This window comes from Physeter macrocephalus, chromosome 5, assembly GCF_002837175.3.
Source record: "Physeter macrocephalus isolate SW-GA chromosome 5, ASM283717v5, whole genome shotgun sequence".
Taxonomy (NCBI): domain Eukaryota; kingdom Metazoa; phylum Chordata; class Mammalia; order Artiodactyla; family Physeteridae; genus Physeter; species Physeter macrocephalus.
In genome coordinates, this window is record NC_041218.1 from 19,301,918 (window position 1) to 19,329,662 (window position 27,745).

At 41.2% G+C, this 27,745-nt stretch overlaps 1 protein-coding gene across 1 annotated transcript in view; it reads right to left on the reverse strand.

The window, feature by feature from the left end:
- The window catches only part of LRGUK (leucine rich repeats and guanylate kinase domain containing), a 92,965-nt gene extending 79,239 nt beyond the window's left edge, over positions 1–13,726 (reverse strand). Inside the window, 3 exon segments of the mRNA XM_055084828.1 lie at positions 3,385–3,466; positions 7,036–7,143; positions 13,406–13,726. Coding sequence (XP_054940803.1) covers positions 3,385–3,466; positions 7,036–7,143; positions 13,406–13,726 — 511 coding nt within the window.
- Between the last annotated feature and the right edge of the window lie 14,019 nt (positions 13,727–27,745).

The following is a 27,745-nucleotide window of genomic DNA, read 5'->3' on the forward strand; positions in this document are numbered from 1 at the left end:
CCTAAAAAGAAACGAAATTGAGTTATTTGTAGTGAGGTGGATGGATCTAGAGTCTGTCATACAGAGTGAAGTAAGTCAGAAAGAGAAAAACAAATACCATATGCTAACACATATATATGGAATATATATAAAAAAAAAAGGTTATTGAGAACCTAGGGGTAGGACAGGGATAATGATTCAGATGTAGGGAATGGACTTGAGGACATGGGGAGTGGGAAGGGGAAGCTGGGACAAAGTGAGAGAGTGGCATTGACTTATATATACTACCAAATGTAAAACAGATAGCTAATGGGAAGCAGCCGCATAGCACAGGGAGATCAGCTCGGTGCTTTGTGACAACCTAGAGGGGTGGGATAGGGAGGGTGGGAGGAAGACGCAAGAGGGAGGAGATATGGGGATATATGTGTATGTATAGTTGATTCACTTTGTTATAAAGCAGAAACTTGGGAGGAAGACGGAAGAGGGAGGAGATATGGGGATATATGTGTATGTATAGTTGATTCACTTTGTTATAAAGCAGAAACTAACACACCATTGTAAAGCAATTATACTCCAATAAAGATATTAAAAAAAAAAAGATGCCAGCCTTGGAAGAACTAAAGCCTGAGATAATCCTCTTGATAAGTAGCCCCTAAATAACTGCATTAGGTGTTTTCAGAAAGACTAAAAATGCCACAATTCGTTCTTTGTTATAAATTAAATTTTGCTTTAGATGGACTGAATCTTAAATCTCATTAATTATTTGAAATGATTTAAATTATTGCTATTATTTTACTTTGATTTTGGGCTGCTTAAGAAGTATGTCTGAGTTTTGCATTTTATCCCAAGCCAATATTCTGAACCTAGAATACTAAGTGAAGGACTACCGTGCTGATACTCACCTCTAATGAAATTATATACACGACATAAAAATAGTGAAGCATTATGTTGCTTTGTCCTGCGACTTTACAGCAGATGGACTTTGGGACAGCAGGAGGATTAGGGAAAGGCTCAGGAAGAATCACATGACAAGGATTTACAGCCCTGTCGCTACCTGTAATGTAACTTGCCTTCTCCACCCATCTTTTAACTCTAGATCACACAACCAGCGATCAAAGCCCCTCAGAAGATGGCCTCTGGACGAGAACAGAGCCTCCACACCTGAAGCCCAGCAAAGTGCTTCTACTCTTCACCAGGTGACAAAGTCACCCCCAGGCCAGGAGAAGGAAGCACAGCTGAGTACTGGGGCCCTGCCCTGGAGTAGGTAGAACCAGAAAGGTGAGGGTCCCCTGACCCCATCCCCGCAACAGCTTTCCTTCTCAGGGTCCCGGAAGCCAGAAGATCTCCACCAATTTCTACTTTATTTCTCTGGTCTAAACCACAGCCTTCTTTAGCCTGTCTTTTTTATGAAATTGTTCTAGGAGGGACAGAACACTGAGACATCAACACTTTGGTGGGAATTCATGAGCAAATCCAGAAAGACTGCCTGTGAGAGGAAAGCTAAGAAGAAACTGTAATTGCTTTACAAGTTTTGCCTATTTGTCCCATCTGAGCTCAGCTCCATATCTGTCAACGGTGATCTCAACCCTCTTAATTTCCACGGGCCCCCATATCCCCTTGGAGCTGATCTTTCTGTGGGCAGGTAAGTGCTGTACCATGGAGCTCTGTCTTGAAGCAAAAGCAGCAGCTACCACTTGGATGGTGAGTACATTTCACGCTTTGTAGATGCTCAATGATTTCGAATCACTTTGATAGGAAAAATCCACCTTCTGGGTTGCTGGGCTTCTAACTCTCCCTACTCGGTGTAGTGACCTCCTTGTCCACCAGATGGCAGGAGCTCCTCATGTCTACAACTGTGGTTCTCAAAGTGTGGTCCTGTACTGGCTTCCAGGGAAACTAATCAGAAATGCAAATTTTCAAGTCCCACCCCAGATCTACGGAATCAAGAAGTCTGAGGGTGGGGCACAGGCATCTACGTTTTAACAGGTCCCCTCCAGGTGATTCTCACGCAAGTTGAAATCTGGTCCATATCAGGTCATCAATAAAGCTGTTCTCTTGAAAAGAAAAATATATATACTGTGTCTTACACGCAATAAGTTCTCGAACACTTGATGAGTTAATAAAGGGGGACATAAAAGACTGAAGGAGACTGATCTGAAGAGGAAAGCTTCATTTGCTACCGGGGACTGCTTGCTCAAGGGGCAAGGGTAATGAAGCCACATCTCTTTCCCCTTTGCCGAGCACAAAAGATTGCTGGAGTCTCCCCAACCCTGCAATCCCTTAACCAGTAAATGAAACCAATCTTGGAGGTATGGGGTGTGGGGAGAGCACCTGCCAGTAACACTAAAAATTCTTTCCGATGATAACATACCTGGCATTTGCCTTAAATAACCCTGGGAAGGATGGATGAGGCAAGATAGGCCATGGGCTGATAATGGTTGAACCTGAATATTCATCACAAACCTCTCTACTTGTGCACGTTTGTAATTTTCCGTAAAAAAGTTTTATGAAACTAGAAAAAAATTAATAAAAAGCCTTTCAAAACAGTAGCATTTTAAGAATTAAAATATGCTAGAATGCTTCTTAGCCATTGAAAAGAGTGAATTTTAATTATTGCAGCCAGATGGGAGGAAGAAATCAGAAAATGAATCAGAGAAGACCATATCAGCAAGACTAAATCGTCTTTAAAAAAGCTAAAGTGAACAGAAAGGTGATCATTGAAGAAAGAAGCAGGTCAGAAATTTCAAATAGGGTCAGAAAATTAGAAACAAGGATCAAGCTTTGAAGAAAATGTGACTAATTTCATTCAATGTGAGCAAGGTGTCACAACAGATACCTTATATGGAACTACAAATGGCAGAGTTAGACTTGTAAGAACCCACTAACTATATGGAGACAGCAAAGAGAGGGGGAAAAAATAAACTTCTGAATCCCTGGTGTTCAAATAAGAACAGAAGCAGCTAGCCAGGATTAAGATGTAGATGCAAATACAAAATTAAGAAAAGCATCCATTAAAGGGGGAAAAAAGAACTAATTCATCTACACTGAATAAACTAAAAGAGGGAAGGAAATGGGAATCATCAAATATTCAGGAGGCATTAAAGAAGTAAGGATCCATCTCTTGAAAGGAAAAAGCAAAGCAAACATTCCATCTGATGCTCTTTAATATCACTGAGTGGGTCTCAACCATCGCATAATGTAGCATGTTTGCTGACCTCTGCCGTTTTCTTTTCTCATCAGTTATAGGTGCTTTTTTTCCATGGAAGACAGAGGATCAATGTGTAAAGTGATCCACAATAGTACTTATATCAAGTTTGGTAGTATTAAAGTATATTACATTCTGCAAAGCTTAAATTTTGAAATAATTCAGCAATCCACTGACTTACTAGAATGACGATTACATACCTTCAATTTTATTTACTGAAAGATCCAACTTCTGCAGGTGAATGTATCCACAGAGGATGCTAATGTCAATTAAATCAAGATCCTGAGAAAATAAAAGGTAAAAGATTTAATGTTGCTTTAACAGATGAGTACTCAGGCTTCTCAAGACATCTGGAAATAGAAGTTGACAGAAAGAAATCCAGAATTTCCTTTGAAAGTACAGTAGAAGTGAGAGAATAAAATCTGAAGCCTACTACCAATAGGGTCTCAAAACAGACTACAAAACCCATCAAAAAATGCATTCTTCTGAAGGAAATAATAGCTTGGAAAATTAGTGTTGTTAGCAAGAACATATACAGCATGAAAAGGCAAATTAAAGCAGTGTTCATGAAGACCTTTAGAACAGAGTTTTATATTTAAAAACACACACACACATAAAAGCGATAAAGCCAAAGCCTTTATCTAGTAGAAGAAAAGAAAAAGCAAATGCCTAGAATTCAAATGAAATGTTAGAAGAGCTCACACCTAATCGAGTGATCATTAATAACAATACTTCTTACGCTTCCTCAGGCTTCAAAGCTCTCTCCCAATAATCTCATCTGATCAAACCAACCTGTGAGATCTGTAGAGCAGATTATCCCCAGTGTAGGGATGAGGTATGTGAGGTACAAAGAGGTACATAAATAGCCTAAAATCACTCAGCAAGTTAGCAATACAAAAGCAGCTCCAAGTCTCCTGAATCTTTGTCCGAGATCCCTTCCATGACATCTTGCATCTAGTGAACATCACGAGGGGTTGGAGGGGAATTTGGTCCCTTAGAACAAAGACTCATGTCACTGGTTTATGTTGTGATGTCAGAGTCAGAAAAAGCCAACCAATAAAGTGTCATGATAAGCAAGTTCTCAAATATAAGAATGATAAGAATTTTAATAAAGGCCTCTAGAACAGTAATAAGTAAATTACTGATGACCTACTACATACAAGGCATTAAGCTTGGCATGATGAGAAACACGTACAATGTTGGACTAGAGCTATATTTTGCCTTTAAGAAACTTAAGACTTTGGGTAGGAGAGAAACTGTGTACAGAAGTAATCAGAGAAAGTTAAAAAATTATGTGTAACGTAAGTAAGACATAAGGCGGGAAAAATCACTAACCTGGCCAACCCTAAGAAAGTGTATTCAGTAAGACAGGTTACTAGGGCAAAGTAATTCAACATGTAATATCTCAAATGTAAGGAGGTCAGTGGCAAAGTAAGAAGCTTCGGTCCATCTAGCTGAAATAAGATTTCAAGGATTGTGCTTTTTTGTAGATCAATTTAAGGCGTAGCACTACGTATATACGTAGAGTATTGATTGAAAAGGACTTGTCTACAGATGTACCGCTACTGGAATTATCTTCCATTCCAAAGCCTAACATAGCGCAATGCACACAGGGTGCTCCCTGTACATTACTTCCTGACTGGCCGAGTCATCCATAAAATGCTGTAAAGTGAAAATAGTAAAAGATTAGAGCCTTCGTATGTTGTTCTCAAAGGACATGCCATGAAACCAGCATGGGTAAAAAGGGTTTAACGTTTTTTTGGACAGTTTACTAGTTCAAATCCAAGATAAAACAGCCTCGCTATGAATTATATATGCTTGAGGCAAATTAGGGTGCTGTAGCAAAATTTCAGTGTGCTTTTTTCACCTACATATCTGCATTTACTCTGTGGACCTCCAAGGAGTAGTTAATGCTTTACAATACAAGAAAGCAAAAAAAAATAAATTATTTTTCTAGGACTATAAAGAAACAAAATGAGGAAAGAAACTGAAATACTCTGAGTACTCTGCTCTTACAGCTTCTCTTATGATAAATTTAGAGTCAAGATTCTGTGCTGGACCTACTAGAGAATGGATTTGAGGATATGGGGAGGGGGAAGGGTAAGCTGTGACAAAGTGAGAGAGTGGCATGGACATATATACACTACCAAACGTAAAATAGATAGCTAGTGGGAAGCAGCCGCATAGCACAGGGAGATCAGCTCCGTGGTTTGTGACCACCTAGAGGGGTGGGATAGGGAAGGTGGGAGGGAGGGAGACGCAAGAGGGAAGAGATATGGGTACCTATGTATATGTATAGCTGATTCACTTTGTTATAAAGCAGAAACTAACACACCATTGTAAAGCAATTATACTCCAATAAAGATGTTAAAAAAAATTCAAAATTGATAATACACTTAAGTGTGGAAGATAAAACATTAAGGCCTCTAGAAGAAACTAAAGGGAAATATATTTATGATACTTCTATAGGCAAAGGTTTTAAAAATTGGACATAGAAAGCACTAATCATAAAAAAAAAATATTGATGTCACTGAAATTTAAGAAATTCTGTTCATTAAGAGATACTAAGAGAGTCAAAAACCAAGCCACTGGGAGAAGATAATGCATACATCTGACAAAGGATACGTATCCAGAATATATATCCACAAATTAATGAAGATGGACAATCCAATGAATATATGGGCAATAGACTACAACAGGCATTTAGCAAATCTAAATGGCCAATAATATACAAAAAGGTACCGCAATAAAATACCACTATACTTGCAAATATCCTTTTGCCACTGGTTTAATCAAAAAAGGATCCAAACAGGGACTTGCCTGGTGGCAGAGTGGTTAAGAATCCGTCTGCCAATGCGGGGGACGCGGGTTCGATCCCTGGTCCAGGAAGATCCCACATGCTGCAGAGTAACTAAGCCCATGCATCACAACTACTGATCCTGCGCTCTAGAGCCCGCGTGCCACAACTACTGAAGCCCGTGTGCCTATAACCCATGCTCTGCAACAAGAGAAGCCACTGCATTGAGAAGCCCATGCACCGCGGCAAAGAGTAGCCCCCATTCGCCGCAACTAGAAAGCCCGCGCGCAGCAACGAAGACCCAATGCAGCCAAAAATAAATTTAAAAAAAAAAAGGATCCAAAAAAAAAAGAAACCTACAGTAAAGAATATATCAATATACCATATTTTAGTTAAAGAGAACTAAAGAGAAACATTTCAGAATAATTTGGAAAATATAAGTGTTTTCAACTTCATGTCATATATAAATGTAAACAAAAAAGATAATATTAATAAATAAATACATACATACAAAAAAAAGATTCTGTGCTGGTATCGAAATCTTGAAAACTGATGAATAACAATACATTTTTCTCTTTCATAATAGGTACCTTTTAGAAAGTGAGCTATAGCTCACAGCTACTGATTTCTTGACAAACTTAGGGGGAAAAAAGTCAATACAAAAATATTTTGTTCCCTTGGATTCAGATATAAATTGTAGTCCTGGCACTGATCAGAAAGAAAATTCTTAAAGAGTTTTTGATTGGTTTTACAGAATCAAATTCAACCTCCTGGAAGGAAAGCATTGATTACTATAAAACAGACCGCTTAAGATGAAAGAAACAGACTGTGAAGGAAATGAAAACAAAGGAACTTGGCGGGGGGCAAGGAGGCTGATTATTGGACTGGCCAGGGCTCTTTGATGTCAAACATAAATAACTCATTGGCATTCTCCATCACATGCAAGACTCTGAGATTTGGGGGCCACCAAAAAAGCTATGAGTACCAGAGAAAATGGACGTGGTCCCACCAGTGTCAAGATGTAGCCAGCCAATGGTGACCTTCTCATACTCACTGATAAAGTCACACTGAGGTAGACCTGCTCAGTCCCAGAGCCTGAGCGCCCCAGTTCGTAGAGTTTCTCAGCCACGACCTCCTCTCTCAGGACCCCATCAAATTCTCCCTGCAAAAAAAACAGAGAGGTGGACAAAGAAAGGACTTCCATTAGAAAAGAAGTAAGCCACCTCATCATTTCCAGCACTTATTTACTATATTACATATCTGGGAGCTGAGCCTTCCAAAATTTACCGGCCCCAAAGAAAACTGTGTTGTTGGGACTTCCCTGGTGGCACAGTGGTTAAGAATCCACCTGCCAATGCAGGGGACACGGGTTCGATCCCTGGTCTGGGAAGATCCCACATGCTGCAGAGCAACTAAGCCCATGCGCCACAACTACTGAGCCTGTGCTCTAGAGCCTGCAAGCCACAACTACTGAGCCCGCGGTGCCACAACTACTGAAGTCCATGCGCCTAGAGCCCATGCTCCACAACAAGAGAAGCCATTGCAATGAGAAGCCCGTGCACTGCAATGAAGAGTAGCCCCTCTCGCCGCAACTAGAGGAAGCTTGTGCACAGCAACGAAGACCCAACACAGCCATAAATAAATAAATAAATAAATAAAGGAAATGGTAATTAAAAAAAAAACAACTGTGTTGAAGACCCATACATATTACATATGATTAAGAAAATATCGATCAAATCAATGTACTGCTGCTGAACTTGCAGGTGGTTGCTTGTGTTAGGTATTCAAAGCAGAATTAACACAGTAGCAGCAGAAGCATCAATATTAGTGATGATAGCTACCGTTGATTTAGTGCTTCTGTTCTGGTCACTGTGCTAAGAGCTCTCAATGGGTCCACTCATTTAATCCTCCTGACAGTCCTGAGGGAGGTACGCTTAGCTCCATTTTACAAAGGAAGAAACTAAAGCTCACAGAAGTTAACTTGCCTGAAACCACATAGCTAGTACGTGACAGAGCCAGAATACAAATCCGAATCTGTCTGACTCCAGGGCGGCTCTAACCACTACACTGGACTGCTTGTCCACAACCCAAAGGATGGTTACATCAAATTAAGGCAATTACTTCTCTACATCTGGTATTCTTGTTGGAGAAAACAGGTCCTCCGTTCCCTTTGTACTGGCTAATTTTGCTGGATTCATACAATTTACAAGATTAATTAAAAGGGTAATATCGTTTGTAGAAGGAGGTTGGCCCTTAGTGTATAGACACCATGGACCAGTGGTGGCCCAACACACCCCTCCCCCAATAATGACAGATAGAACAGATAATAGATGGACTAGTGCTGTGTTTGTGCTGCCTTCAGCTCCATTATGACCAACACATTAACATCAGCATGAGGACACAAAATACAAGTAACCACATCAGTCACGCCAATATTACTAACCAGTGTAACTGGTATATGGACTATGATGGCAAAATACTCTTTCAGGTCTTCTATATTAACTCAAGAACCAATGATGCTGCTCAGGCTTCTCGTACTAAGGACATAAGTATGCAGGCTTGTACTACTGTAAAGAGTATTCTTTCCTCTCCAATTTCCACTATCCCAGAGAAGCAAATATCACTCACACGGAGATACTGCACAGCTGGTTTGAACCCCAGATCTGCCATTTTGGACATATGACTTTGGGAGATAAAGTTTTCTCTGAGACTCATAATTTTTCATCTATAAATAGGATATGCTATTACTTTTTCTTAAGGTTTTGGAGAGAATGAAAAATAATTGTGAACATAAAGCTCTTCGCGTGGTGCCTAGAACACAGCAAGTGTCCCCAATAAATGGCAGCTGTTAGCACAAATTGGTGAATTCAGAAATTCTACATCTTAATGTTTCATTCATCCATACCAATCAACCTGTTCACAGGAAAGAGATCTACTTTTCTAAACAAAGTTGCAATTTTTATAGTAGGCCTGGGAAGGAATAGAGGTGAGAGAGTGTTACCTTCCCTCCCAAACTTTCCATGTGGCCCACCCCCTCCATTTCCTGGAAACAAGAAACGACAGAATCCCTTATTTACAGTAGGTGGACATCTGTTTTTCAACACAGCCATTGAGCCCTCTCCTCAAGCTGTCAGATGCCTCCACTCCTTTGTCCTCACTCTCAGCAGGGGACCCTCTCAGTCCTTCTCTTCCACTTCTGAGGCAAAGTAGGAATGATCAGACATCAGCCCCTCCACATCGGGCACCTGTCCTGATGCTTCCTGCTGGGGTCTCAGAGGAGGTCGGCTCCTTCTCCACACTCAGGGTCCAGCACCCTCTGTTTCCCCAGAGACCGTGTTCAGGGACCATCAATGTTGCCCTCTTTTGCCTGTGGTTTCAACCAGTCACTCTCCACTGTCATTCTCCAAGCTGTCACTTCTCCAGTGCTACGAGCATGTGAGTCCCTTCTGTCCTACAAGGGCTCTCTTCAGTCCTGCATGTTCCTTTAGCTATAGCTATAGTTTTCCCTTAATAGTCAAGCTAGTTTCCCCCTTGTTCACCTTCCATTCACGCCTCAACTTGCTTCACTTAGGCCGCTGCCTTCACATCACAAAATCCACATGGGCCAAGGTCTCCAATGACTGTCAAATAGGCAAAGCTAATGAACCCTTTTTTTTTTTTTTAAGAAATATTTATTTGAGGCTTAATAATTTGTTGGGTTTATTTTATTTTTTTAAAGATTTTTTTTTTGATGTGGACCATTTTTAAAGTTTTTATTGAATTTGTTACAATATTGTTTCTGTTTTGGTTTTTTGGCCGCGAGGGATGTGGGTCTTAGCTCCCTGACCAGGGATGGAACCCGCACCCCCTGCATTGGAAGGCGAAGTCGTAACCACTGGACCACCAGGGAAGTCCCTAATGAGCCCTTTTTGGGCCTCTTCCCACTTAACCTCTTGGTGGTATAACCCACTCCAATGTTCTCAACACCCTTTCTTGCCCTGGCTTCCCTCCTGTTCAGCTCTCTTCCTTCTCCTTTTTCTCTTATCAGTCTTTTCCAGTTTCTTCCCCTGAATCCTCTTCATCTGCCTGCCTCTGAAATACCTGTACCCCCAGGGTTTTTTTCTTGGCCCTCTCCTTCTCTTCTTTCTTCTCTTCCTGGATGATCTCACAGACTCCAATGCTGATGATTTCCAGGTCTCTGACCCTGAGCCCTCCTCTCCTGATTTCCAGAGGCCTACGATTCACATACCCAGCTCTTGAATGCACAGCTCCACCTGTCCCTGTTTCCCACGGTGGTTAGTGGCGCCAATATTCCCCCCAGAACACGCCACGGACCTAGCAGTCACCCTAGACTTCCAATATTCAATTAGTAAGTGTTTCATCTTAAATATTTTAAATACGTATTTCTCTCTAGCTTCCTTTCCATTCCCGTTGCCTTAATCCAGACTCTTGTCTCTTTCCCATAGATACTGCTCCTCTTTGCACTGATCTCCCTGCCTCCAGGCTTACCATCTGCTTATCTAATCTCCCTCGGCCCCAAGAGCAGTTCCCTGCTGCTTAGAGTCAAGTCCACAGTCCCTACAACAGCACAGAGCTCTCCACAATCTGGCCCCCACCTCATCTGCCTTTCTGCTCTCACCTAAAACCCACCACTTGGAAAAGCTGCCATCTGCCTGCCCACATACCACCTCTGCACCCAAGTAAGGGTTTACTTCCCTTCAAGTCTTCCGCCATCCCTGCAACCTGGCTATCATCTGTACACATCTCTTCATAGGATGAACACTCACTCTTATCTCACCTTGAGAGCTGGGACCATGTATGTCTTCCGTCACACTCTCATCTTTTTCTATCATTACTGTAGCTATTATGTATTACATCTCTAATTTTTTGAGAGCCTGCACTGCATCAGACACTGGGTTAAGAACTTTAACATAGACTTTCCCATTAAATTTGATGTTCATAACTATCCAATGAGCAGGCATTATCATCCACATAAAGTTACTGGCAAACAGTGGTTTTCATGCAGCAGAAACATATCACAGGCCCAGACATTTCTTCTGCCCTGTATAGTCAGAGTACTTCCTATATAGTTATCATTTGTGAATGTTTGTTCAATGAAGCCTAAATTAATGAAGTCACTTGATGGGCTGTAGTTAGTAGATAAGAACAGGTAAGTTATTACTTGTATTAGTAACAGTATAAATAATATATTGTGCTAAGTAGTTTACACATAGGATCACATTAAATTTTCACAGCTCTCCATGAGGTAGATAGTATTATAATTCCTGTAGTGCAGATGAGACACAGAGAGTATGAGTAACTTGCTCAAAATCTCACAACAAACAAAAGGCTTTAGACAAATCTTTGAATTCCAAAGGCAATATTCTGAACAGCTGGTCTGCCCTAACTCCCTCAAGTTCATTGAGGCTAATTACATTACAGGCACTTAATAATCATTTTGACCATCATAGCATTATAAATCTTAATCAGGCTAGGATATGGAAAATAAATCACTGAACATAAACGTCCAAATGCTTCCTCTTAAAACTTTTCGGTTTATTCAGCATATCAAAACATAAGAGACACTATAAAAAGGTAAAAGAGAATGTGAGAACACAAAACAAATATTAATTTTAGAATATAAATAGAAGAAATAATAAACTTTTCCCACACAAAAGCCCACAAGCCAAAAAGGATTAACTAGTTCAAGTCAACCCCCTCCTTCTATGGTTTGTTAATGGCATACTGAAGACAGATTAACAATGGTACTAATGAACCCCACAGCTGAAGAACATGCATTAATTAGAATAATAATCTGGTGATTCATTTCTTAATTCCTCTGGGGTGGAAGCCATACAAACACCTCAAAGTTGTAAAAACATCGCTACAGTTTTCTAGTACTCACTGTTAAGCATGGCAAAGTAAATCAACAAAAGATGAACAAAATAAGTAGTAATTTTCTGTGGTCCACTTTAAGCAAAACTGATGTGTAACTAGGCCATGAAGAAGGAGGTAGAAGAAGACAAAATGGGGGATGAGGGCGGAAAAAAATGGGACAAATGTGGAAAGTGAACAAAAGGACATTACAAAAGAAGGGAACCCAAGTGGAGACACAATGTAAGTAGTCAATGGCAGAATCAGAGAAACGGAAGACACTGCAAGTTACAGAGGGGAGAACAAGAAAAAATAAGACAAATGAGGAATGGGGATGGTGAAAGAGAACAGGCATAACAAAGAGAAACCTGTTTGGCCTCAAGGGGGAAAGAAAGGTGACTAGGAAAAGGTGCAGTGATGCAGAGGGGATGCCAGAAGAATATCACAGAACAGGATGTTGGAAACTTTCTATTTCTCTGTATTATATCTACTTCTGAAAAGAATTTGAAGCAATTTATACTATGAAGGAGGAGGAAAGGGAAGAGAAAAACCTAATCTAAAGAAAAACTACTGAAATTAAGAAAAATACTGAATTAAGAAAAAAAGTTATGTTTCCTGGCAGGCAAGACAAAGAGGAAAACCTAACTGTTTATCAAAAGAAAGCAAATCAAAAGAGTGGGTATATGTATATGTATAACTGATTCACTTTGCTGTACACCTGAAACTAACACAACATTGTAAATCAACTCTACTCCAATAAAAAATTTTTTTAAAAAGAAAGCAAATAATATATTAGAAAGCCAAGAGAAAGAAGTGACATGATGTGAAGTGGAAAGGGATAAGAAGGCAGGCAACGGGCTAAGGAAGTAACAGGATGCTAATAAGTGTAAGAAGTGGAATTGGGTCATGTTTAGAAGAGGTATTGTAGAAAAGAGGGAATCTGTATCAGTGTGAAAGGCCAAGCTGCCAACGAGGCATTACAGATGGGAATGTTGGGAACATTCCCCATATCCTGAAATACTCTCACAGTGAGCAGTGTGTGTTGTTTGTATAATGCATCATATACCCCTGGCAGAAGTAATATATAAAAACTTTCAAGTCACTTAGTCTTTGAGGAAGCACTTAGAGTATTTCAAAAGGGTAATTTTTTTTTTTTTTCCCTAGAGGAAGGAGGATGAAGGGACTCCTTCATCGGGGAGAGTGTTGGAGTATTTCACAGTCATGAGGAAAAGGTGCAGGGGGTGCAGAAGTAGAAGTCTGTCTATTCACAACACTGTCAAGCCATAACTCCCATACAAATAGATACTTTTCTTCAACGATGCTGTGTAACTTGACTCTTAAGAAATCAAATGTGCTAACGAAAAATAAAGGATAAACTTGAAGATATTTCAGGCAGAGGGTGAGGAAACCGGGTAACAGAAATGGGAAGGAGAGAGGGGGACTCTCAGAGCTGTAAGGAAGAGGCGTTCCTGGAGGCAAGGAGCCCTGGGAATGCGCTCAGCCGCAGGCTGGTGAGGGGTCCGACCGCTGGAGAAGGAAGTGAGGGAGTAAGGGGTGGGGGGAAGGCACACCTCAAAATTCAGCATTTCGGACTCTGAATACTCCTCGAACTCCACTTTGCCCTCGCCTTCTCCCTCGCCCTCTTCCTGGTCTTCGTAATCTCTGTCCACGTCCGACTCTTGATAGCAGTGATCGAGCTCCTGGAGTAGGTAGGAGGAGGTTTTGCGGAAAGTATTTTTCGGTCTCTGCCCCATGGGAAAAGGAGGCCAGCAAGACTGACGTTCCTTTTCTGAGTGCAGCAGTTTCGACTGGGCTCCAGTTCGTGAACTACTCACGCCTCCCTGGAGACACGAAGGCTTCGGCAACTGGGGATCTCTCCGGGAGGTCGCCATCTTGTTTACCGGGATTGCCTAGGAGACTGACGCCAGGGGAGGAGGCGCCGCAGGGGATTTTGGGGGCTGTAGTCTCCGCCCCTCCCTGCGTCCTTGCTTTCAGCTTGCGCTGCCATTGGTGCATGACTTTCCTTTCCTTTTTGTCTGTCGTGTGTGTGTGTGTGTGTGTGTGTGTGTGTGTGTGTGTGTGTGTGTGTCTTTCCTTTCCTTTTTGTCCGTCGTGTGTGTGTGTGTGTGTGTGTGTTTTCTTTTTAGTCCGTTCAATAGCTGGCTTTGTTTTTTTTTTGCTTGTCTTTCTCGTTTTTCACCTTTTTTCTCTGCACCCCCTTTTTTGTGTTCAACTGTTTTCTCTCAACCTCGAGGCCCCTCTTAGATATTTTTCATCCCGCCCTGAGATCACCGGTGAGCACCCTATCCTACTTCATTCACGGACGCAGAGTTAGTATTAGATGTCTCTAAAGCTGTCTGTCGGAAAGCTAATAACACTGAAATTTTACTCTATGCAGAGTGCAGTGCGCATAAATGAAATAGAAGGCATGGTTCCTGTCCATATTGCGGATAATAAAGAGAAACTACCAGAAAACGACTGAGAATTGGTTGGCAATTAACTTACATTTTTACACCTAAATGATAAGCCATGTCCTTGGGTAGAAAAACTGGCAGTGGTCTAACAATCCAAAAAGAGAGAAAAACAAACGACTGTCAAACTGACACTGTATCTGAAAGCCTCTGTAAAGCTATTCGCATCGCATAAATAATTGTATTAGTCAATGACCTGCATTGGTAATTATTTTTATCTTGTTGCATAGGTTCTCTTTGCAGTTTTCTAAAATACTCTTGCAAGATTTCAAAGCATGATTTTATGCTAGCGTGATTTCATGGGACCCAAATCCCATAGCCTTGAGCTCCACAAAGTAGACACTGTATAGAAAAGCAGAATGAAAATTATAGTAACTATTATTGCCATAGTGATGACAGTAGAGATCCTTGTGGGGAAGTCACCCTCATCCTCCTGGCCTTACACGGCCTTTTCGCCATGCTTCAATAACATCAGTCGCAAATACAAAATGATCCTGTCAGTGGCTGTCAGGGGAGAAGGAGAAAAAAATTCTTATGGACACCATCCATTGACTGTTATCTTTCTCAGTGCTTGAGGGCCCATTAAAACTGACAGCTTTCAGAATTACCTTCCTTCATTATCTTGCTAGTCATAAATGTAAAGGCCATAATGAAAGTATCTCTTTCTGCTAGGCTCATCTTACTGCTTGCCTGCTTCTTTTTTTCCAGTGGATTAAAAACTCCTCCAAGGGATTTTTCTCTACCCTCACCCCCATAGGACCTGGCTAGCTAACTGACATAAGGACGAAGGGGGCAGAAAGTATAAAAACGGAAACCCAGTGTGTTTTTTTGTAGTTTTCAATAACTTAATCAGCATTTTCAGCAAAGCAAGCTTTGCCAGTGTCATTCAATTGAGAAAAGTGTCTTAAGGCAGAGTTAGTTAGGACCTGTTAAAGAGTAAATTTCAAAAAGTTAAAAAGATGATTATCATACAAAAATAGAAACGTGTGAAAGATTTTATTCAACACATTAATTTATGAGGGAACCAGTAAGATGTTAACAGGGTATTCAGAGTCCACAAACAGAGACATTCTGAAATAAGTCCACTAGGTTAGAGATAAAACTGGTTTATGCCCTACAGGACATTAAACTATAGCCTTTGGAGTTATATATTTCTAAATGTTTCTCTCTTTTCATCTGCACATCTACCCTCTGTCTATCCCCATTCAACAGATGAGGTAGCTGAGGCCCACAGAATTTAAATAACTAGGCCCAACGACAAGCAGTGGTGCTGAAATCCAAACCTAGAATGACCAACTCCACTGTCTACCTTCAGCTACCACTTTTGCAGGTGGAAAATGTGAGGCAAGATAAAGGTACACAAGATGTCTCAGAAAAAAAAAATGTTATCAGCAAATGTTCTTAAACATAAATAAAAGAACTCAGAGAATAACCCTTTCATATAGAATCATAGCATGTCAGAACTAGAAAGAACTTAAAAGCCCACCTTATCCCAACTCTCCCTTTTATAGAAGAAGAAACTGATGCCCTTCCAAGGATAATGACTTGCCCAAACTCACCTGACTTGTTAGCAGCCAAGCAGGAATTAAAGTCAACACCTCTCCTTGCTCAATCTTTGCTGTCGCTAGTTCACCAAAATACCCCCTATGCTGGAACTGTTATGAATAGAATCCCCTAATTTGGAATTCTGGGCATCAAAATAGAAGGCATTGTCTCTATAAAAGTTATTTTACCAGGTAGAGAAGACAGAATTAGGCAGACGGAGGGAGGGGAGGAGAGGGAATATTTTGTCAAAAGTCTTCCTATTAGCATAAGACATCAATAATTGCTTCTATTTATTCATTGCTTACTGTAAACCAGGCCTGTGCTAAATGCTGTAGATATGTCTCAGTTAATTATTCCAACTGCTCTCCAAAATAGGAATTGATATCCCCATTTTACAAAGGAGAAGAATGCTGCTCAAAAATGCTAAGCAAGTTGCTAAGTCACAAAATTTGTATCCAAACCAAAATTCCAACACAAGTCTTCCTGGATCCAAAGCTCCTGATCTTAACCATTAATACTCTGCTTTCTCCAGAAGTATGAATTAGTTTCTCAGGAAGTAATTGTGAGGCACAGAGAGTCTGGCCCTGGTGAGGTACTAAAGGGGTGTGTGTGTGTGTGTGTGTCTGTCTGTCTGTCTGTCTGTCAGGGGCCAGGGTAAGTACAATGGGGGTGGGCAAAGGCAATGGGATATGATCATCTAGGAGAGCAGGGTCTTCTGTGGTAGTTCTGGATCCTTACCCACTCAGGTGAGAGGAAGGAGAAAGTGGAAGAGTGTCACCATGACACTCAAGAGGTCCTCTCTTGAGAGGACATCCAAGACAGGCTATTGAAAAGGGGAGAATCAAAGGGGTAAAAAGCTTAAGTTTAAAGGAGGGGGGTAACTACCAGCTTCAGCTCCTTGGTAGATTTACCCTGGTCGTAGTATTATTTACCCTAACCCCTAACTTTTCTATGTAGAACAAGGCTCTCCCCCAAACTGGAGCCAACACCCTGATGTAAGACCTTACTTTATTGAGAATGAAAAGAAAAGGCAGGAATGAACCCTTTGTTTCCTGTATTTGGGAAGAGGATCTTCCCAGGAGTACAGACCATGGGCAAAGCAAATAATGTATACCCCGTCCCCAATTTTGTGAGAGGAAAAAAAGGTTGAACAGTGCTTCTCAGGTATGTTGAGATGGCAGCACTCATGGTGTTTTTGACAGAACACTTAAATTTGCACAGAATATCATGAAATGCACCAAGCAGATAGACCATAGAAGGCACCACGGATATAATAACAATGAAAATAGAACCACAACTAACATTTATGAATAATAACTATGTGCTGGGCACCCTTATAAATACTCTACATATATTAACTCATTTTATCCCTACAAGGACCCTACGAGGTAGAGGTTAATATTATCCCCATATTATAGATGAGGAAAGATCGATCTAGAGAGGTTATGCAAACCACTCAACTCATTTTGTCACACAGTGGCAAAGCTAGAACTCAAATGGAGAGTCTGGTTTCCCAGCCCACATCCTTAATCAAAATACTGTGCTTCAATCAATCGCTTTAGTAAAACTTTATGGGGGACATTACGGACTGAATTTTTGTGTCCCCCTCCCCCAAAGGTCATACGTTGAAATCCAATCCCCAATGTGCTGATATGAGAAGGTGGGGCCTCTGGGAGATGACTGGCTCATGCGGATGGAGCTCGCATCAATGGGATAAGAAGAGGCCAGAAAGAGAGCTGCCTCCTTCCACCATGTGAGGATACAAGGAGAAGGTGGCTTCTGCAAGCTGGAAGAAGGTTTTCACCAGAACCTGACCTTGGACTTCCAGCCTCTAGAACTGTGAGAAGTAAAGTTTTGTTGTCTATAAAATCAGTCCCTATACTCTCCTACAGCAGCCCAAACTGACTAAGACAAGGGAGAACCTTAAATTCGATGCATGAATGTCATATCCTTTTATATTCTGTTATTCCTTTCTATGAAGAAGGGATGATTATTCATAAGGAAGGAAGTTTATCATCTAATAACAACTCAGTGAGTCTACAGACACTAGGCACATAATTATATAAATAATCCTTTATTTCAATTGCCATAAGGGCTAAGAAGGGAAAATATAGGAGTCATGAGAGCATCACCTGCAGCCGCCTCGACTCAATATGGTGTGGACGGATCCTTCAAACTGTCAGACAGACACTTTGAGCCCTGTGATGATTATCCAAAAAGTTGGGGAAAGACAGTCCAACAAATGAGAAACTTCATTTGTCATCTTTGCAGAAATCAGCTCTCTTCAGATTATGATGATAGAAATGAATTGGACTGGTAGGGCCTGATAAAGTCCAGGGAGGACCTGACTGAGCCAAATAATATCTGTTCTAAGCAAATATCAAGTATTTTGGGGGGTGTCCTACTAATAGATACCCTGGGGATCAGATACTTGTGTTGAGATCAAAGACAAAAATTGCAGTCCAGGAAGAGGTGATCTTAAAAGCTCATAGACAAAGGCAGAAAAATCAAGCCAATGAAGAATTCTTTGCAAAGGAATTGCAAGCATCGGGTTATGAATAAAATCTGAACAGAGGACTAGGTAAGGATTACTGAGAATTTCTAGCTCAGATTACATTCACAGACAGAAAGGTGGATTTCATCAGGGAAGTCACAACAACTTAAGATCAAAATGATTAAAATGTTAAAATGATGACCAGAAGGGACTATATGCAGTCTTTTGGAAGAAGATATGAGGATGTGAGGATGTTATGCTAGGACATTCAGAAGAAGATCAAAGAAGACCAGAAGGAATTCAGGAAGAAATCATCGCAGAAGGGAGGGCGTTTGAGAGACATGAGGTTTAAGAACCAAAGCCTCCCAATGGCACTAAATAATAAAAACAGAAGGAAGGGCAAACAGAAGTCAGGTGAATGAACTGTGCAAGAAATCCCACCATAGCCATACACTTCAAAAAGCACAATATACTTCATCTAGTTAAGAGCAAGTTTGCAATGGTGGCGCTTTGTGGGAAAGCAAACCATGCAGGCTGTGATGTAAAACACAGGAAATACCCAGATCATTATTATCGGCAATTAAATTACACAACCTATGTAAGAGGGGTCTGTTTCAGGTGCTAGGGATATAAAAGTTAAAGTCTGTATCTCTTTAATCAAGTGATTTGCATTATTGTTGGGGCAGCAGGATACAGAGATTTTCTAAATGAATTAAAAGTACACAGGAGAAAGTAAGTCCCACCTGATTGACTTCGAGTTAATGTTACAGGCCCTCAGGGAGGGACTGAGTTGGAGGCAACATGACCACCACTTTCCCTTTACCACTCTTGGAAAACAGGACTCACTCCTTGAGGTGGATAAAGCAGGGCCCCAGGCTGGTCCATGGGAGTTGTCCGTTGAGATCAAATCTGTGTCCCAAAACAGGGCTGCTCAGAAGCTTCATAGATGAGGTAAGAGTTGAGTTAGGCCTTCAAGAAAGGAGGAGAAACACAGGAAGAGGTGCTGGACAGTCCCAAAATGGGAAGTGGCATAAATAGAGGCAAAGAGGCTGGCCTGGATGTTTCAGGAAGAATCTCTGAGAAGTCACTGATACTGAAATAAAACCTGCTCACAGGAAGTTGGAAAGATGGGGAGGGTGCTGCCTTCCTGGGAGAAATGGGGCATGAGTGAAGAAGTGGATGAAACTGCCTCATGTGTCAAAATGTCTTAGCAGAACCTAGGGGATAACACTTTAAAAGACGGGGAGAAAAGATGGGCCTGGTGGGAGATTCTGACAGCCATGAGGGGAAGGCAGGAACCTTATAATTCTTGTAATGGGCAATGTCCATTTCACATATATGATGCGTTCCCATGAGATTAATAGGAGACTCTGTTGGTCTCTGATATACTGTATATTTTGGGCACTTTACACAGCATACACCTACACCTTATGGCCAAACTTGCTTAGTTACCTCTCTTCACTGAGGGTCCCTCCTTTCCTTGCAAAAAGTGCCTTGTCCATAGTAGATGCTTTATAAACAGATATTGACTACACAAAAGCTTGGCTTTACAGTGAGAATACAGAATGTAGCTGCCACTTCATTCCTCCTGAGTGAAATCACATCTGTGTAGATGAGTGTTTGCAATTAAAATAGCAGGATGCCTCTCTCAGAACAGAGTAGCTGGACTCTGAGGCTGCCAAAGAAATAAAAAGACACAAGGCAGCATTCAAAGGGTCTAACAGGACTTCTTGAGAGTCAGACCTGGCTGATCAAAGCCAGTCCTCATGCCTGCCTCCCAAGGTTACAGAGAGAGTTCAATGAGATGAGTGTGAAATTGGCTGACTCACATTCAGCCAATGGTGTGAGTGGTAGATTGTGGTAGATTGCAGATATGGCCACCAATTCTTCTTATCCCTGTACACACCCCTTGCAGTGTGACTTCAGCCCCTCCCATCGAGTGGTAGAGTCTACTTCTCCACTCCTAGAATCTGGGCTTGGCCATGTAACTCGCTTTGGCCAACAGAATAGCAGCAAATGTGGCACCAGCAGAGACTTGGAAGTGCTTGGGCTTTGGGACGCTGTGATCACCCTGTGAAGAAGCCAGGGTCAGCCTAGTGGATAATGAGAAGTAATGGCCTAGCTCTCTGGGGCCTTGGCCAGCTCCTCCCATTGCCAGACATGCAAATGAAGCCAGCCTCGGTCATCTAGTACCAGCCACCGACCTGCCAACTCATCTAAGATTCCTGAGGGAACCCAGCAAAAACCAGACCAGGAGAACCGCTCAGTCAACTCAGAAAATCATGAACTAAATAAATGGTCATTTTAAGCCACTAATATCTGGGATGGTTTGAAAAGGCAGCAAAAGTTAATATACAGTGCACAAGTGGCCTACAGTCTCACCCAACTGGTTAGTGACAGACTGAACTGAGAATCTTTATCTATGACTCTCATTCAGGTGATTATTTTCATATTGGCCTTTGCTACGGTCAGTATTATCTTCCGTCAAAGACAAATATTTGCTGCTATAAAGCCCAAGAGAGAAGCTGCAAATTTTTCCAACAATGCAGGTATATTAGTTAGGGTTCTCCAGAGAAACAAAACCAATAGGATATTTATATAATATTTACAATAAGGAATTGCCTCACATGATTAGAGAGGCTAGAAGTCCCAAGAACTGAAGCCGGCAAGCTGGAGACTGGGCAGAGCTGACGATATAAGTTCCAGTCCAAGAGCAGAAGAAGACAGACGTCCCAGCTCAACAGTCAGACAAGCAGAGTTCCCTCTTATTCAGTCTCTTTGTTCTGTTCGGGTCATTAACTGATTGAATGAGGCTCACTCACATTAGGGAAGGCAATGTGCTTTACCCAGTCTACTAATTCAGATGTTAATCTCCACCAGAAACACTCTCACAAATGTATCCAGAATAATGTTTGACCAAATGTCTGGGCACCCCATGGCCCAAGTCAAGTTGACATGTAAAATTAACCATCATAGAAGGTGACGCTTATGGGTGGTTTCTAAGTAAGGTATGGAAAGAAAGCCCTTTGGAGTCTGTGAAAAAGAACAAATCTCACATCTTTTACTGTCTTTGTACCAACCACCCTGTCCAGCCAAGTGGGCCTGAACATCAGCCTCCATGTCATGCCCCACTGTATGGGGAGCACTCTTGCTTTCCTTAAGATCCATGATGATGCAAACCACTAAGAGTCTTAAGAAGTCTAGGATGCACACAGAAACGATAGCGGCAGCAACAACAATAATAAAGCCACGCTTGCATGAAAAAGTACAAGTAGCTAAGAGGTAGCTTGGGAATACTTTTCCCTTCCAATGAAACATTATATATTCATAAGTAGAAAGAAGACGGTAAAGAGAAATCATACCTTGAGTCATGGCACAGGGCCTTGGAGTGAGTCATGGGACTCTGTACAGAGTCTTGCAGATACAAACAGCTCTGAATGCGCATAGTATTTTCATGATAAATAAATGGAGGCTTAGGGCAGTTTTCAAAGTTCATTAATTAGTGAGTTCCCCTCAAGCAGCTCTCACTCTGTCATGTTTTGATTTTTGTTCCTGACCAAGTCACGTTACTGAAGAGTCCATCTTGACTGTGAATTCATTCACAAAGTGATTTATGGCTTTTATAAAACTCTTTTGCATAAAAATCATCTTGGAGAAATCTGATTTTAACTGTTTAGGTACTGAGTTGCTCTTTATACTATGCCTTTTAAAAAACTGTGGTAAGGGGGCTTCCCTGGTGGCGCAGTGGTTGAGAATCCGCCTGCCGATGCAGGGGACACGGGTTCGTGCCCCGGTCCGGGAGGATCCCACGTGCCGCGGAGCGGCTGGGCCCGTGAGCCACGGCCGCTGGGCCTGCGCGTCCGGAGCCTGTGCTCCGCAACGGGAGAGGCCACAGCAGAGGGAGGCCCGCATACCACAAAAAAAAAAAAAAAAAAAAAAAAAAAAAAACCTGTGGTAAAATACAGATAACATAACATTCACCATCATAACCATTTTTAAGTGTACAGTTCAGGAGCATTAGGTATATTCACACTGTCATGCAATCATCACCATCATCCATCCCCAGAATTCTTTTCATGGTGCAAAACTGAAATTCTATACCCATTAAATAATAACTTCCTATTTGCCCCTTACCTCAGCCCTTGGAAATCACCATTCTACCTTCTGTCTCTGAATTTGACTAGTCTATGTACCTCATATTAAGTACAATCATACAGTATATGCCTTTTTGTGACTGGCTTATTTCACATAGCATAATGTCCTAAAGGTTTATCCATATTGTAGCATGTGTCAAAATTTTCTTCCTCTTTAAGGCTGAATCATATTTCACTGTATGTATAGGCCACATTTTGCTTATCCATTTATCTGTCAGGGGACACTTGGGTTGCTTCCACCTTTTGGCTATTGTGAATAATGCTGCTATGAACATGGGTGTGCAGAGACCCTGCATCCAATTCTTTTGGGTATATACCTAGAAGTGAAATTGCTGGATCATAAGATAATTCTATTTTACTTTGTAATGAACTGCCATACTGTTTTCCATAGCAGCTGTACATTTTACATTCCCACCAAAAGAGCACAAGTTTTCCAATTTCTCCATATCCTCACAACACTTGTTATTTTCTGTTTTTTTGTGCATTTGTTTTGTTTTGTGTGATAGTAGCCACTCTAATTGGTGTGAAGTTGTATCTCCTTGGGCTTTGGTTTGCATTTCTCTAATGAGCATCTTTTCATGTGATTATTGGTCATTTGTATATCTTCTCTGGCGAAATATCTATTCAAGTCCTCTGCCCATTTAAAAATCATGTTGCTTGTTTTTCTGTTGTTGAGTTGTAGGAGGTCTTCGTATAATCTGGATACTAATCTTTCATCAGATATATGATTTGCAAATATTTTCAATATTTTCTCTCATTCTAAGGGCTGCATTCTCACTCTGTTGATTATATACTTTGATGCACAGTTTTTTATTTTGACTTAGTCCAATTTATTTATTTTTACTTTTGTTATCTGTGCTTTTGGTGTCATATCTGAGAAACCACTGCCAAATCCTGTCATGAAGTTTTTGTCCTATGTTTTCTTCTAATAGTTTTATAGTTTTAGGTCTTATGGTTTGGGCTTTGATTCATTTTGAGTTAATTTTTATATATGGTGTAAGGCAAGGGTCCAGCTTCATCTGCATGTGGACATCCACTTTTCCCAACATCATTTGTTGAAAAGACACTACTACTTTTTAAAATATTTTAAATTCTTAAAAAAAAAAACAAACCCCAAGATTGTCTCTTCAGGCAGAGAGCATTAACACTATAACACTATTAACACTATACAAGATGGGACTGACAATAGGGTAGGCACTACTGAGCACCTGATCAGTATTAATTTAATAATCTGTAAGACACAGACACTGGTTAGTTTCCCCTTCTCCCTGTCCCTTCTGTTTCCTTCCAATCTCTGTATCCCTGGAGGGGCTAACTCCTGCAGACAGTATCACCTGGATCCCTTGCCCTCTGTCTTTTAATTGATTTTGCCCAATGGAAGGTAGAAGATAGGGGACAGGCAAGAGAATGGTCAGAATTTCCCTCACACCTGTATCGCTCTGTGACCGTGGTTCCTGTCCAAAGGTCCCTTTTCATGGCTTCAACTAAGGCATTGTTTATATACCATTCAGCCATAGAGCTATGTTTACAGTTTGGGCATAGAAGTAAACCCAGGGGTGGATTACATTAAGGAATAATTTATATCAGAGGCTAACAAGAGATGGCACAAATCTGGGACTATCCAAGTATTCTATTCCTTTAAATCTTGCTCCTTTAAGTCATCTCTCAAAGGAATCATGTCTTCCCTTGTCTCATTTCTCTTCTATGCATTTGAATCTAACTGATGGGCAAACTCAATCCACACCAAAGCCTGCCTCAGTTATTGAACTAATCTGATTGGTCCGGAAAGGACCTCTACTACCTAGCTATCTACTTGAATTAACTCATTCTGTAAACTACCCCTAGAATTTTATACCTTAGGGGTGAATCTTAGGCACACGTAGTCAGTATAGCATTTCCCACACCTACCATCTACCATTATTGCTGATTCAATTCATAAGACAATGCTTCTGTACTTACAGATAGCCCCAGCTACCTCCGGCCAGCAGCTATCAAGTTTACACCTTGGAAGAGAATAATCAGTGCACTACTTGTGGGATATTTTGTAAACCCAACCTATTCCAAGGATGACAGTCTTCACAACTTACCAGGTTACAAGGCTAATTCTTAGTCCTTTGCCATCTCAAAAATTACCCTTTATGTTAACATTTTAAAGAAATAAATGGATATGGATCACAGTTATAAATATAGGTGGAGCTATCTTCTTCCATGCCCAATCAGTTCATACTTATTCAAATAACGACTAGGAAGCTAGGAGACAGGACTTCCAAATTTGATTCCTATCTCCCCATCCAACCATTTCTCAAAGAAGCTGCCAAGTCTTCTTAGACAAACCCTAAACAATACTTTTTATTTTCATTATGCTTGTTTTAAAAAATGAAAGTAAAAAGACAAAGTATTTTTCACCCTGGCAATAAACCTGCACAAGCAGAGAATTAGATGTCAGAATCTTTAGTAGCAGCCGCATTATTTAGCTGATGAATTAATAGGAATTTGTAGAAGAAGAGATAGGATTTAAAGTTAAAGCTGAATAACAATTAGGTTTTAGTGTCATTAAAATTATACTTTCAGCTGCTACTAATTTTCTTTTTGACCACAAAAGACATTAGTTTTTCTGAGTAAAGAGGAAAAAAATCTATATTGTTTTACAACACTACCCACTGAAGAGGCTGCCACTGTAGTAAGAAGCAGTCGTTTGAATTGTGTAGACAGGAATAGATGATCAGAAGAGAGGAAGATTGAGAAAGGAAAGAGTGTGCTGGGATGCTTGCGAATTTAGAAAGCATGAGCAAACTTAGAATGGAAACAGTAATACTGTTTCTAGTGGTAGGAAAACAGATGAAGGAGAGTAAGAAGAAATAGCACCTGGATCCCTACCTTGACACAGGGGGCAGAGAACACTGGACACCAAGGTGTCCATTACTGAGAAAAAGATCAGGTGCTTCGAAAGGAAAGATTGGGGGTGTCATGTGAGGCCAAAGACAAGTCCAGTTAATGACAAATTACAGTGTGGCTATTGGTTTTAAGCCTTTAGCAAATTTCCATCATTCAGATACTGGTTGGTATTTGGTACTTACTTGGGGAGAAGGACTTGGATTTATAGCATGGTTATGTTTTACCACCCTTCCTTCCCCTCCCCACAAAAAATGCTGGTCTACCATTCATGTTGCCATGACTATCCACCCACCTAACTCCTGATTAGCAATATTAAATACGGAAATGAAATACATTTCATTGTTAAGCAGGTCCATTAACGCATTAATTGAGAGAAAAAGAGCATAAGCATTTTAATTATGTGACTGACTGTAGAATCTGGGCTGTAAGCTGTCAAAATTACGATTCTGAGCTCAACCATTCAAAAACCGAACCATCTAAAGTGAGGAAACATCATAGCATGAGTAATGTGTGGAAATCCCAAAATAGGGACTAGGGTTACTGCCAAACCTCAATCAAGACTGTTTAAAAAATTGGACATTCTTCTTGAAGGAAGTCTGGTAAACACACAGCTCCTGAAGAAAAGCAGCAAATTGAAGAGAGCTGACTCCATAAATTTTGATCCACTCTACTAGAATAGAGGAACAAGAACTCCCTCTCAAGGAGCAGCAGTTAAAAAGAGAGCTGCCAAGAGAGGCTGAGATAAGAAAGGAATGACTCAGCAAGAAGATGGCAGCCGCTTCAAGATTAAATGTGGGTCAGAGCCTCATTCCTTCCTACCCTTCCTAATGGCTCCTCTGAGGACAGTTCTGTTAGCTTTGCAGTCATCCCTTAAAGACAAAAACGAACATTCCATAACCACATCAGAGCATTAAAAGGGGTCACAAGTTAGTTAGCAAATGGCAGTCTCTCTTTAGAATTTACATACTAAACAGAAGCTTCTGTTCCTGGAATTTCTCTTAGCGAGACAAGATAAATAAGAAAAGGTGCCTATGCTAACCCTTGGTCTAGTAGGAGAAAGTGAACTAAGTACAGATGATTTATCAAGATGGGTGAGTTTTGTAATACAATGTGAGAGATGCTAATGATGGAGCCATGGACCAAGAGCTAAGGAAAGCAGAGGGGGCTGTGGCTACCTGAGCCCTTTTGGAACCCAGCCATTCTCACTATCATAGGCTAGTGAACAAGCACCAGTGTCAAATCGAGTGAGGATAGAAAGGGCATGCCAATGTTTTCCCTTTTGTTTGGGTCCCCTAATTCGCTAGACTGATCCTAGATGCCTCCCTTCCTCAGTATTTATGAAAAATACCTCATTGCCCCTGTTTCTCAGGAGACTCTGTGGAACTGTAAATTATTTCATGTGTTTCCCCTGAAAACAAGTCTAGGATGTCACCCCGCTAGCAAATTAATAAGTAGCTGGCCCACCCAGTATTGCTACCATTTCTAACACAGATAAAGGAATTTCACAATAAGGGCACCTGGTATGTGGCAGGCATTATGCTAGGTTCTTTACATACTCTCTGTTTCTTCATATTCACAACAATGGGAATTACTATTCCCATTTTACAAACCAGAAGACAGAGTTTAAGAGGTTAGGTGACCTGCCTAAGAGTGCATATGGCCAGTAGGTGGTAGAGCAAAAAACATAAACCTAGGTCTCTGACCCCAAAGCCCATGCTCTTTCTGCCACATTCTGGGCATCCCATGGAAAACTGAAGTATAATTAAGTACCAATGAAATCTCTTAGAGGGAAAAAAGCTGATTAGTTTAACAAGTAGAATTAAAAACTGACACCCGGGCTGGAGCATACCCTATTTGCAGACCTCGCATCTATTACCCCCAACCTCTGCTGCACCCCTCCCTCCTAACAGCACTTCAACCTCCTCCAGGAACCCTGCCTTCCAGAAGCCAAGTGCTGCTTCCAGGAGGCTAGCCCCATCCAGTGGCAGCCCCTGCTGAGGGCCTTGATTCATTTCAGTCAATCAGAGTGTCCTGTTCCTTGCTGGTGACTGATTTAGGTTGATCCCGTGGCACTTGTCTGGCCAATGGTATGTCTCTACTGGAGGGGCTTCTGGGTTTCCTCTAAAAAAAAAAAATGGTTCAGAGGCAGAGATGGTCTCTTCTTACGTGGATTGGTGACACTCCCACATAGGGCTCTTGGAACTGTGTTAGCATAACATCACCAAACTTTGTAGTGGTGGGATGGGGCCAGAGGGAGCCTGGGTGTCCTAAAATGGCCACCTCTGCCCAGGCCAAGGACCACCTTGTGTCTTTCATTATTTCCCTTGATGACGGAACTCACTCTAGAATGTT